At 41.1% G+C, this 13,316-nt stretch overlaps 1 protein-coding gene across 2 annotated transcripts in view; it reads right to left on the bottom strand.

The window, feature by feature from the left end:
* Positions 1-12,425, bottom strand: part of LOC116509490 (metaxin-2) — a 42,197-nt gene extending 29,772 nt beyond the window's left edge. For both annotated transcript variants that reach the window (XM_032218651.1, XM_032218643.1), the window contains exon 1: positions 12,286-12,425. In XM_032218651.1, the coding sequence (XP_032074542.1) occupies positions 12,286-12,325 (40 nt within the window). In that variant the 5' untranslated portion in view covers positions 12,326-12,425. The remainder of the gene's footprint in view (positions 1-12,285) is intronic.
* Positions 12,426-13,316: the final 891 nt, after the last annotated feature.

Below are 13,316 nucleotides of genomic sequence, written 5' to 3' on the forward strand. Positions count from 1 at the left end.
ACACGTTTATATGATCTACTATTTAAGATAAAGTGAGCTAATATTAAGGTGCACTAAAACCTCAACATCTTCATGCAAGTCTAGAAACCTAAAATGTTATTGCTAATTCCTATGGACCAACATAGGATTGGTCCATGCTCCTGAATAAAACTTAGGTTGGGAAAGATTGGTGCAGACTATACAGTAGTAAATGGGCAATAGTCTGAGGCAATATAATGTAGTTGCCCATAGTCCTAAAATAAAAGTTATGGTTTTAGAAATCTTTTATGAACAGTTTTGGATGTCTGAAAATGAAGATTCATCAAGAGAAATATCAATGAACTGCATTAATTTTTGTACTGCTCTAGCCAGAAAATTCACCAGCACAGAAAAAGAATTATTCATATATTTCTGAATAAAATTGTAACTTCAAATCAGTAAAACTAAAAGAATGAGGCTTCTCAACAAGAGAGCAGAAAAATAAACACATTTTTTAATGTACAGCATGTTTCTTGCCTTGAGAACAATAGGTGAAGGCATAATTTGTAGAATAATAGGCACTAATATTACACACTGCTTTAGCCCTGTCATATTTCCAATCCATCAAGTTGATTAATGTTTAAGTCTCCTTCAAGTCAACCTCGATTCCTACTGACTTCATGGACACATCCAAATAGTTTTCTTACATTCTTCAATAATGTTTTTGTTGACTTTCCAGATTATTATATAGCCATGGAATTTTCTGGTGATTTTTCCATAGGCCTTATCAAGCCCAATTTGACTTAGCTTCCAAGCCCAGATAAAATCACACAACAAAGATATAATTTGTTCAATAATGAAATCAAGCCAATGATTGAATCCCTGCCCTGGAAGCGTGGCACGACAAAACCGCGGTCCACTAAAGCGCGCCCGATTAAAGCGCGTACCTGACGTCATCAGCAGTGCGACAAATACGACCGCGGAGAAAAAAGGGCGCTTTAAAAGCGCTTTTAAAGCAAGCCGATTCACGTTAAGGTAAGGGTTAGGTTTAGGGTTAGGGTTAGGTTAAGGGTTAGGGTTAGGGTTAGGGTTAGGTTAAGTGTTAGGGTTAGGTTTAGGGTTAAGGGTTAGCGTTAGGTTTAGCGTTAGGTTAAGGGTTAGGTTTAGGGTTAGGTTTAGCGTTAGGTTAAGGGTTAGGTTTAGGTTTAGGTTTCGGGGGGTTAGGTTTAGGTTTACGCGTTAATTTTAGCTTTACCGCTCACAGCGTGCTTTTTTCGTCGCGCTGTGATGACGTCAGGTACGCGGTTTCGTCGAGCGCGCTTTAGTCAACCGCGGTTTTGTGGTGGAACCCCCTGGAAGTACCCCATCTAAGAATATACAAAAGTATCTTAGTATACTATCCATTTAGCTCTCTTATTCATGTCTTTGCAAAAACATTCTCTTTCCTTCAGCTACAATATGGTGAGAGACAAGTATTGGTCATCTTCTTAAAACATTAAGAGTGGTTTCCTAGTATATCTTCAAAGTCCAGATCATTTACCTGTAGCTAACCTAATAAAAGATATTGTTGGCTCACTTGGCTACTGCCCATTAAAGAACATTAGCCTGTCATCCTACCTACCCCAATGAAACATCTTACATCAAGCCACAGAACAGACAGATAGAATATAGCCCTCAGGCGGTATAATAAATAGTGCCAGCTTGAATTGTTTAAAAAAAATGCAACTTGATGTGATAAAATATGAATCTACCCTAAACTGTCTTTAGCTATCCCAAAATCTGGTCAATCATATTTTTCCAACTGTTACTCGTTCTTTGAAATATCCTTAAAAATCATTACTGCAGGAGCAACCAAAACACTTCTCTGTATCAATTCCCACAACCAGTCAATGCCATTATTAAGGATGATGAATACCTCACAGAACAATTCAAGAGTCTGTCTTCTTTTCATCTCTATAATTTTCTCAATTAAGAAAATGTTATCCGATTTTAAAAGCAAATCAACACATAGGCTGAGCATTGCATAAATCAAGTAAATATATCAAGAGTATAGTAAATAGTAAATATAAGTAAATTGGGTTATTACTTATATAATATATAAGTGAATTAATTTCCTCCCAGTCTTTTGATATAGATAATAAACTGCAATACAAAGTTCAAACAAGCCAAGAAATAGATAAGCAACCCTTATTCTGTACCTGGCCCCTTCCTCAATCTACTAATCACACTACAATTGCCATAGAAATTGGGTGTTGGTTGATATGCTCATTCTCTGTTGAAGTGGAGACAGCAGCCAGACTGGGTTTGCTCCGTCCAATAACCAATTGGACTGAGTCTACACTTATGATGTCATTGGACCCTTGTGGCTCTCATAGGTTCAAAGGGCGGGGAAGTCAAAGCCTTTAGGACACGAGGTAAGTCCTAAGTCGGATACCTTTGGATGGCAGGGGGATGCAGGTTGGATGCTCCACGGAGAAATCTCCGGATCAAAGGATGAGAAGGTATCGATAGCAAAAGCAGTCGCAGGAGGCCACGGCTTGAGCAGCACCTGCAAATCAGCTGTTTTTTGAATGGCAGCCGGATTGGCTCAACTGATCCGATCAAGGAGCTGAGAAGCGCTGAGGTGACCGGGGAAGGGAAGGGCTTCCTCCTGTACTTGCCACGGCACCCTTTCACTAGGGCTTATTTTTGGGGGAAGGCATATATTTACACCCACCTCAAAAATCAGGCAAAAACCAGGCCTGGACTTATTAGCAGGACATGTCGTATTTTCGGGGAAACAAGGTATGTGGCGATCCTAAACTTTGTGTTGGAATTGTCTGAGGGCAAGGTGAACCGCCCATAACTCTAGCCAATTTATGCTGTTTTGGCTCTCTTCAAAGGACCACTGACCCTGAGCCACTAGGTCCTGCATGTGTGCCCCCACCCCGTCAGACTTGCATCCGTAGTAAGTATGAGATGGCACGGATCTCTGAACAATTTGGGGGTCCTCCTGGATTCGCAGCTGACACTGGAACATCATCTATCGGCTGTGACCATGGGGGCCTTTGCCCAGGTTCGCCTGGTGCACCAATTGCGGCCCTATTTGGATCTGGAGGCACTTCAAACGGTTACTCACACCCTTGTCACCTCAAGGCTGGATTACTGCAACGCACTCTACATGGGGCTACCCTTGAAAAGCGTTCAGAGACTGCAGCTAGTCCAGAATGCAGCCGCGCGAGCGATATTGGATGTACCGAGGTACACCCACGTTGCACCTGTCCTCCGCGAGCTGCACTGACTACCAATTGGTCTCCGGACGCAATTCAAGGTGTTGGTTATTACCTTTAAAGCCCTACATGGCTTAGGGCCAGCGTACCTTCTAGACCGCTTACTGCCACATACCTCCCAGCGGCCAGTAAGATCCCACAGAGTGGGCCTCCTTCAGATGCCGTCAGCCAGACAGTGTCGGCTGGCGGGCCCCCGGAGGAGAGCCTTCTCTGTGGCTGCTCCGACCCTTTGGAATCAGCTACCCCAGAGATCCGGACCATACCCACTCTCATGGCCTTCAAAAAAGCTGTAAAAACCTGGCTGTTCTGGCAGGCCTGGGGCTGTTGAAGTCCAGCCCCAATTAAAATGAATGCATGTGGTTGTGATTTTAAACTGTCTTTTTTCTTGGTTTTTTTTTCTTTCTCTTTTTTTTCTTCTTTTTTGTAAACTGCCCAGAGTCCTTCGGGATTGGGCAGCATATAAATTTTGATAATAAATAAATAAATAAATAAATAAACAAGGTCCCTTGCAAAATTGCCGGGGACTGCCACTATTTGAGGGATTGCAAGACCTGGCTGGGAAGGGGAACCTGGAGAGGAGAGCAGCTCCTGTCGGCCTTTTGTTGTGGAAGCATGAACCATTGAAGGGGCCTGCTGTGGAACCTGGCCCACGGGACAACCCCGAAGCAAAACACCATCTTGCCCAAGACTTGGGAGAGAAGAAGAAGGGACACCTTGTATAGGTGCAGCACCTTCCTGACAAGCTCATTCAGACTGAGCATGTGGTCGCTAGACAGAAACACCCTCTCTGCCACAGTGTCTATCAAGACCCCAAGGTGGAGAATGCAAGTGCCGGGAACAAGGTGACTCTTCTTGAGATTCACCCCAAAACCGTGATTCCACAGGGTGTGAATGGTGAGAGCGAGATCCCTTTCTGCTTGAACCGAAGACCTGGACAAGAAGAGAATGAGTACCTTTATGGATAACTAATTGTATGAAATGCGTTTGACACTGTGATTAATCTTATCACTGTACAATTCATGGTATTTGCCAAAAAGGCTATAAATGGGCTTACTGAAAACTATTTAGAACATCAGTGAGTACGTGCTCTGGAATAAAACAAATTAAAAATTAGAGATGATTGCACTTACAACTTATCCTGTATAACGGCAGCGAAAATTGTACAAAACGTTCTATAGAATACTAGAGTATTTCTAGACAATTATGAAAAATATTTGAAAAATAAAAATCTGATTTACTAATCAAATCTTGTATAAAAGCAGTGAAAATTCTAGGAAAAAGTATAGAAAACAATTCTAGAAAATTCTCAAAACGTATTTGGAAAATAAAAATCTAATTTTCCAAACAAATGTACTAATCAGTAATACATCCAAAATAATTATAAAAATATACTTCCAATGGCAGTATACAGATTCCAATACAAATACAGGACTCTGATGATACTGTAGTTTGATAATTTTTTTTGTTTTAAAATAACTATATATAAAACCTTTATTACTTCAACAAACCTGCAACCAGCCGGATGCTCCAGTTTAAAATAATCTCTCATCCATTAGGAATGATCAATAAAGAATGCACAAATACTTCCCTTTATAAATTAGCTGCTCACTTTCATCCAACCTAAATACCTATATGAAGACATAATCAATTTCAAAATGTACTTAGGCCCTTTCATAAAACTGACCTTATACTATTCATAAAAAGGGTCAGGAAAAAACAAGTTCATTGCATAACAAACCAGAAAAGTGACTTGGATAATTTTTCTATATTGGACTTACAAAAAAGACCTGTTAAGAATTTTGAGAGAAGCAACAAGAAAAAAGAAAAAGAATTCCAAATTTATTTGTTTATTTTAAATCATCATTTTAGAGTACAAAATTACATATGCAGTACATCCATATTTCTTTATATTAATTAAAATTGCAATCCTATGCATACTTGCTAAGAAAGAAGTAAACTGAAGCCAAGAAATTTTAAATTTACTTGCTTTGGACTATATAGGCGCAAATCTAATTACAAAGTCTAATTAAAACCCCAAATGACTGTTCCAGAAATAGAATGAAGCTTACATTCATGGAATGGTTACTAAATTATAAAAGCATTCATATTTAGGAAATGTTTCCAAGAGGAAATCAAGCTGAATATTGTCTTCCTGAAAAATATGCTTCAAGGAATATGCCAAAATCTGTTCTCCACTGAAAAAGATATGTCTATTTGTAAGAGAAGCTAGAAGGATGGTACTCTCCTGGTGGTTTATACTTAAGGCAGATGGGGATTATAATCTATATGTGGAACACTGAATCTCCCAAATCATGGATAAGTTCCACAAGCTCTTACAACACCTTGTATTTAGATACTCCAAAAATGTGTGGTTATATACTCTGATCTACCTTCTATCATACAGATGATAGAGGAGTATTGGAACTCCTTTGGAATTCCACATCATGATGCTGCAAAATAGATATATGTGAAAATGAAGAAATAGGGGGGGGGATTAAATTAATTACAGATTCTTGCTCAAGATTCTTTAAAATGTGCTATGAACTAATTTTCTCACAAAACTGCTAACCCAAAGAAATAACTCCATCCAGCTAAACAGTACAGATTGTTATGAGTATACTAAGGGAAAAAGCTAGAAACAGGTTGGAACTATACTCCTTCAAATATAGACTTTGACATAATAGTTGATAGCAATCCCAAATCTGTTGAGGGTTGCTAAATTGTATTAGCCAGGTGTCTTATTATCTATTTGACAAAAATGCAGTGGCAAATCATTCTTAAGATTATTTCACCAGAATTTGTTTTGTTCCATTCACCAAAAATAACTAGTATATTGGTCAGACATGTCTGATAATATAACTCTAAAGTTAGAGCACTAGTTAATGTATTGATATCTGAATTATTGATGAATTAGTTTAAAATTAACCTATACAGACGCTGAAGTACACAGTAACAAGGCACTCTTACATTCTGGACATGAATCCTAGCACACAATGTTCCCATTCCTAAATTTTGTTAACTTCTACTTAAAGTTGGGCTACTGAACTATATCAGAAGAAATATGTATATTACTGAACACACATTACAATCTGGGATACATTGCTGTCTACTCTTTCTTATACATTCAATTTTTTTGAAGAAAAAAAAAACCTATTTATGTATTCTGCATCTAAACTCCTTTCATTGTGCTTTTGCAATACATCAGTATATTACTTAAACATATGCAGGTATTTGTTATCCTGTTTTCCTTATTCATTAGAAGGGCAGTCTTAGAAAGCCTAAGTTTGTGCTGCATTCTGTATATTTATTATACGGAACAGTCGTGGCTCAACCTACTAAATCAAAATGCATATTTCTGGATTTATTGAAGATGAACTTCAAGGTACTCTTTTGTGTCATAAAAGTTTTCTAAATATTAATGAGCAAATGGTGAAAATCTGCTTCTCAGAGTAGCCTTTTTTTCCAGTGTAAGGTCATCTCTCAATTTTGGTAAATAAATATTTTCCACTCAATATCCATTGAACGAATCTTTCATACATCTTAGGAAAATTCTTTCCTCAGACTCACTAATGTATCATTCTTGCAACCATTTTTCTTTTCCAACATTATTAGATGATATTTAAGTTGCTGCAATAAGAAAGATTAAACCTTGATACCATCTGAAAACCAAGATGTTAACTCTCAAGCAGTATAGGAAATTTATTTCCTTATCCTGAGAGTTCATTTGTGATATGCATATGATAAATCTCAATAAATCCTCATATTTGTCTGTGGAAGAATATGTTCTACTGGGTATCTACCTAAAATAGATTTTAAGTACTGTAGTGCATGAAAATCAGTTTTGAAATATGGCTACCATTTATAGCATTAAAGGAAAAAAATATTCTTAGCATGAGAAGCCCTATCAAGCAGAACCACCACAATTTAAATCAGTAAAATTTTGCAGAGTAAAATGCAAGCAAAATAACTTCTTCATTATCTAGCCAACATCATCACGAAAAAAACCTCTTAACGCTTCATAAATGATTTGGTCATCATTTTATATTTAATCATTAGTGCATTAGAGTAACGTACTATGCTCAGCATGTTCAAACAAATGCAACTTACCAAGTGAAAGGGGCAACATTTTAGAAAATCAACATTTACTGTACAACAGATAAACAAGGATAGAAAGCAAAAAAAGCAATTATGGCAAAGACTACATTCTTTCTCTACAAAGAAAACGCATTTTTAAAGACTTGACATCCCAACTGAAGTCACAACCCACTTTGAGGCCAAGAAAAATCTTCCTTTTCTTTTTTTTAAATAAAATCATCCTAAGCCATTTAACTGCCTATACAATAAAGATCAATATTTTATTGCTGCCATTTCACCACAGCAGTTATAGTTAACTGGAGCTGCATAACGGAATAATTGTTTTCATGAACAGGGTCTTCTACTAGTAGTCAATCAAATTTCATTTTTATTTTTTGATATTAAAAGTTTCACATTTATGACCACACTATGCTACTATACATTTAAGGTAGAGAAAGTAATAATGAAGAAAACAGAGATAGAAAATATGTTATTTTAAAAGATGAATATGTAGAGAAGACATCTCACTGGGTTAACTTGATGAATGCAAGAACTTAATATACACATAGTCCTTACTTACCAATGGAGTTCAATAATTGTTTGAAATTGTAACAGTGTAAAAAAACAAGTGTACTGCAACCGCCACATATGCAATCAATCCTTGCCCTTATAGCCATCACAGTATCCTACAGTCATATGATCAACAATTAAGATTGATCGTTGTGCCATTTGATGGATATATGATCACCATTTACATGCTTCCCAACCAGCCTGCAACAAGTAGAGTTAATGGAGAATGTGGAAGTATAATCAAAAGTCACACATGTGATGTTTTGCTTAACGACTATGATGACTCCTTTAACAATTGAATGGGAAGTAATGTCATAAATCCATAACGATCACATGATTTTTCACTTAGCAAACTTAGCAACAGTGCTGCTGGTCCCCATTATGGTCCCCCCTAAGTAAGGACTACTTACAACTATAATCTAGTCCAGTACACGGGTTCAAAATATTTTTGTTTTGCTGGGTGGGAGTGACTGGGTGGGAGTGATGTCGGGTTGGCATGCCCGCTAGGCGTGGCTTAGGGGATCATGTGATCGGGCGGGAATGTTAGCAAGATGGCAATGGGCATCCAGGCTTTGTGGCTCCCAGTATTTTTTTTTCTGTGGGAAATGGCTCCAGGTGGCTCTTTGAGTCTTTAAGGTTGCAGATCTCTGATCTAAGCAGTATAAATGCAGGATTACTAGATCTATAAATCTTTCATATATGCATCCTATCTTTCTACAGGATAATGTATACAGTATCAGCTAATCTTTGCCATTACTTCCTACATCATGAGATAGATCATATTAAGAGGTAGTTAATTAACCCAATGTTACCCCATGAGATTCACAACTGAGGGCTTCAGCTATGATGACTACAACTAAGAGCCTTTATTAGGCCTTATTTAGTGGCGATACAGGCGACAAAATGTACTCATTTTTCCGCTCTTATTGCGTCCGCAGAATCTCGCCCGGCCGCCCTGTTTAGGATAACCCGCTCCCTCCTGAAAGGGAGGGATGCGGGGGAACCCTTACAGGGAAGAGCTGAGGAATTTGTTCTGTTTCTGTCGGACAAAGTCGCTCAGATTCGGATGGATCTGGACTCCACTTGGACAGTACCAGCAGAAATGCCGAGGGTGGGCCTTGATCAGATTTCTTGGAGTGAGTTCCAGCTTGTCACTCCTGAGGAAGTGGACAAGGCCATGGGAGCGGTCCTGTCCCCCCCTCCTCTTTAATATCTACATGAAGCCACTGGGTGAGATCATTCGCCGGCACAGGATCAAATACCACCAACTCAGCGAAGCGGTGGAAGTGATGTGCCAGTGCCTGGAAGCTGTCAGGGTCTGGATGGGAGTAAACAAGCTGGCACTCAATCCAGACAAGACCGAGTGGCTATTGATGTTGCCCCCCCAAGGATAATCCAGATATTCCATCCCTTAGCCTCGGGGGGGGGGTTAAATTTTACACCCCTCAGAGAGGGTCCGCAACTTGGGTGTCCTCCTGGACTCGCAGCTGACATTAGAACATCACTTGTCGGTTGTGACCAGGGGGGCTTTTGCCCAGGTTCATTTGGTGCACCAGTTGCGGCCCTACCTGGACCGGGAGGCACTTCGCATGGTTACTCATGCCCTCGTCACCTCAAGGCTTGACTACTGCAATGCGCTCTACATGGGGCTGCCCCTGAAGTGTTCGGAGACTACAGTTGGTCCAGAATTCAGCCCCACGAGCGATATCAGGTGTACCTAGATACACCCATGTTACACCTATCCTCCGCAAGCTGCACTGGCTTCCTATCGGTCTCCGGACGCGCTTTAAGGTGCTGGTCATCACCTTTAAAGCCCTACATGGCCTAGGACCTGGATATCTGCGAGACCGCCTCCTGCCACATACCTCCCAATGGCCGATAAGATCTCACAGGCTAGGCCTTCTCCGGGTGCTGTCGACCAGGCAATGCAGGCTGGCGACCCCTCGGGGGAGGGCCTTCTCTGTAGCTGCTCTGGCCCTGTGGAACGATTTACCCGCAGAGATCTGGACCCTTCCCACTCTCTCGGCCTTCCGAAAAGCCACTAAAACCTGGCTGTTCCAGCAGGCCTGGGACTGTTGACCCCATGAATGAAGTCCAGCCCCATCTAGGTTTGAGTGTATGGTGTGTTGTTTTTAAATCTGTTTTCTCTTTCCCTATATTTTAGTTTTTATTTTGCTCTTGTATTTTGTAAGCCGCCCAGAGTCCTACGGGATTGGGCGGCATATAAATTTATTAAATTACAATTACAATTATCCCAGGCATAATATTACAAACTTCTTTATTTTAAAGGTATTAATTTTCAAAATAATAGATCAGAGATAACTAAACTAGTGCCTACTAAGTGCTTTTGATTTCAGTTCCCATGACTTCCTACCAACTTAGTCATAGTTAAAATAGTTTTTATTTATTTATTTAATTTCGACACTGCCCATCTCAGGTAAATAGTTAAAATATTTGTGAATTGCAATAAAAACATCTGAAGAACACTTGGTTGCTAGCACAGTCTAAAATGATATAATTATCTTGGCAGTTAAAGGGTACGTCCTACTTTTGTATTATAATCCAAAAATCCATAATATACTAGACATTTTAATTTTCTTATATATTCAGTATGTACAGTGTAACTATGAAACTAAGATTACTATTTTGCTGTTACACTTAAGAACTCAAAACATCTTAGATCATTAATCAGATCATAAGCACTATGGCAAATTCGAGAATCTAAGAATATAAAAAGAAAGTGTATAAAAAGAAAAAGAACAAACTACAGGCTATATCAAGAGTTTGACAGGAACTGCAACAAGTTTCTACCGTGAATATCCTTCCCGCCTTCCTGTGTACCGTGGTGCACTTTCCTTCCCTTGCACTCACACTGACCCATGTCCTCCTTCCGTTGGCCTCCTTGTGCTCAAATCAATCCACATCCTCCTTTCCATGACTTTCCTCTGCCTCCCTCTCCCCAATTCATGTGTGGCCTGCACTTGGCATCCCATCACCTGTGGCATTTTTGTGCTCCTTACCCAGGACTCTCATCACTTCCCACTTGATTGCACACTTTCAGATTACAACAGCAATCTAAACTGCCTGAACTGCTATCACTAAGCAATGTGGTCATGTGATATCATCCTTTACATCAGCACTTACCAATGTCACTTACCAATGTCAAGTCCCAGTTGCTGTTGTAACCCAAGGACTATCTGTACTTTCCATCATGTTCCATTTTAAGTAACGCCCCATTTCCTACTTAAGCTCATCCATTTAAAAGATGCACAGATCTTTTACAAACAAAAGACCTTGACCTACTGGCATCCCCTTGAAACAGATAAACAAGGGCTTATAAATCTCAATATGCAGATAATCTCAAAAATATAACTCACAGAATTTACAAAATCACTGGCTCCACCCTTGAAAATGTCATTTTGCATTAGCCTCCATACCTCTTTTTGCACATGGCTAGGATTGGCGGATCTAACAAAGAATAGAGGAAATCTCCCAAGTCTGAAATACACCCCAAACTGTGTGTCATTCAAACATAACAAAGAAGATAACTCTTCATGTTGCATGATCATGATACAGACACTACTATTATGACTACTGGGTCACGAGAACCTCCACAGACCCAGCAACTACAAAATGCATGGCAGCAAAAAGCACTCAGGATAGGCCATTATGCCTGCCTATATTTGGGTGGCTGGGTTGGGTTAGGCTAAGTTGGGGGCAATTAGTAAGAAAAGGACAAGCAGCAGAGCGACAAAGGCGCAACTTCACAACAAAGTTGGGGCTTTCCAAACTGCAGGCCGTTATTATAATATTTTTAATCCCACCTTTTTTTCAAATAACATGGTGAACATACATAATGCTGCTCTCATTTTCCAAACAACAATGTAAGGAAGGTGGGTGGATGGGTGGATGGATGGATAGATGACTAGCCCAGCCAGGTTTCCTGCCTAAAAGGGATGCCTACAATTCAGTCTCCCGGTTTATAGGCCAGCACCTTCACCTCTACACCAGGCTGACCAAGACATCTAGGAACTGAGCTGCAACACTTCTGGGCTAGCAGGGTAAGGAAGCAGACAAGGCTCTCCTGTTAATAATACTGACAGGCATCCATCCGGATTGGGGTGGTGGTCTCCGAAATGCAAAAGCGAACGGGACAGGAAGCCTGGCTGCGCTGAAGGAGGCGACTTATCCGGCCCAGAAAAGCATTCCAGGTTCCCTGGGCAATCCCAGCCTCACCGCCGCCCACTCTAGCTCGGGCAACTCTCCAAAGGTCGGGCGCCTCTCCTCCTTCGGGAACGCAGCCCGGGCCAAAACTCCGCGGCTTGCAAAGCCCCGCGTGGAGGAGGAGGAGGAGGAGGGAGTTTGTATTGCTTCCCTTCCGCTCCCATTCCCGCCGCTGCTTCTTCCCGCTCACCTGCTATCTGAGTCACGAAGGCTTCCGCCACCAGGGACATGCTTCCGACGCCGGGGGAGTCCCTTGCACTCCAGACCCCAGGCCGCGTCGCAAGCGGCCGAAGGTTAAGGACACCAAACGGAAAGCACGGCGGCTGCGCCGACCAGCCTGCGGAAAAAGTGCATCCGGGGCCTGCTCCGCCCCTCGGAGGAGAAAGCGCCTGCTTGCAAGAGCAATGGGGAAGCCGCGCTTGGCGCCTCCTCGCAAGAGCTGCTGCGGGTCTGAGCCAGGAAAGGGGTTGCGGTCCCGGTTCTCCCATTACTCGCAACCGGGGGTGTTAGATTAGTAGCTGGAAGAAGTGGATTCTAGTCACCTTTGATGGGCTCGCTAATCGCAAAAATGCGTGCATTTGAATTCAAAGCTTTATTGTCAGAGTACAACATGTGTGCAATGAGATTGCGTGAGCCTCCCTTCGTGCACCCCCACCCAACACAATACAACCCACAGTGGAAGACAGAAAATCCCTAGCCCAGCGAACCCTACTAACACAAATTCAGTCCTGTTGCACCATGTGAACTTATTGCACGTGACGCTGTCTCCGCAAATCAATGGACTATGTTGTAGAGTTATTTTTCATTCAGGAGTCTGACAGCCCACGGATAAAAACTTATTCAACTTGTTTGTGCGGCTGCCTATGCTTCTATATATCTTTCCAGATGGTAGGAGAATAAATAAGGGCTGACCAGTGTGTGAGGGTTTGGTTTTGCCTTTTTCCCCTGGCATCTTTGACAAGGGCTAAAGGTGGGGAGTGAGTACAGGCCCACTGAACTATTCCAAAATAAAAATTCCCACAAAGCGGATTGCCCCAACCCTCAGATCCGTTCAGGCACCAGCATTTATATGGATGGTGGTGATGGGCACATCGAGCCTGGGGGTGGAGTGGGGGCAACCTTTAGGAGCCACATATGAAACGCAGTCCCTGTCAAATTATCCCTCAGTACATATGAAATAAAAAGTTTTTTTTAAGTTTTTTTTATTTTTAGACAAATAAA

This window comes from Thamnophis elegans, chromosome 1 (assembly GCF_009769535.1).
Source record: "Thamnophis elegans isolate rThaEle1 chromosome 1, rThaEle1.pri, whole genome shotgun sequence".
Taxonomy (NCBI): Eukaryota; Metazoa; Chordata; class Lepidosauria; order Squamata; family Colubridae; genus Thamnophis; species Thamnophis elegans.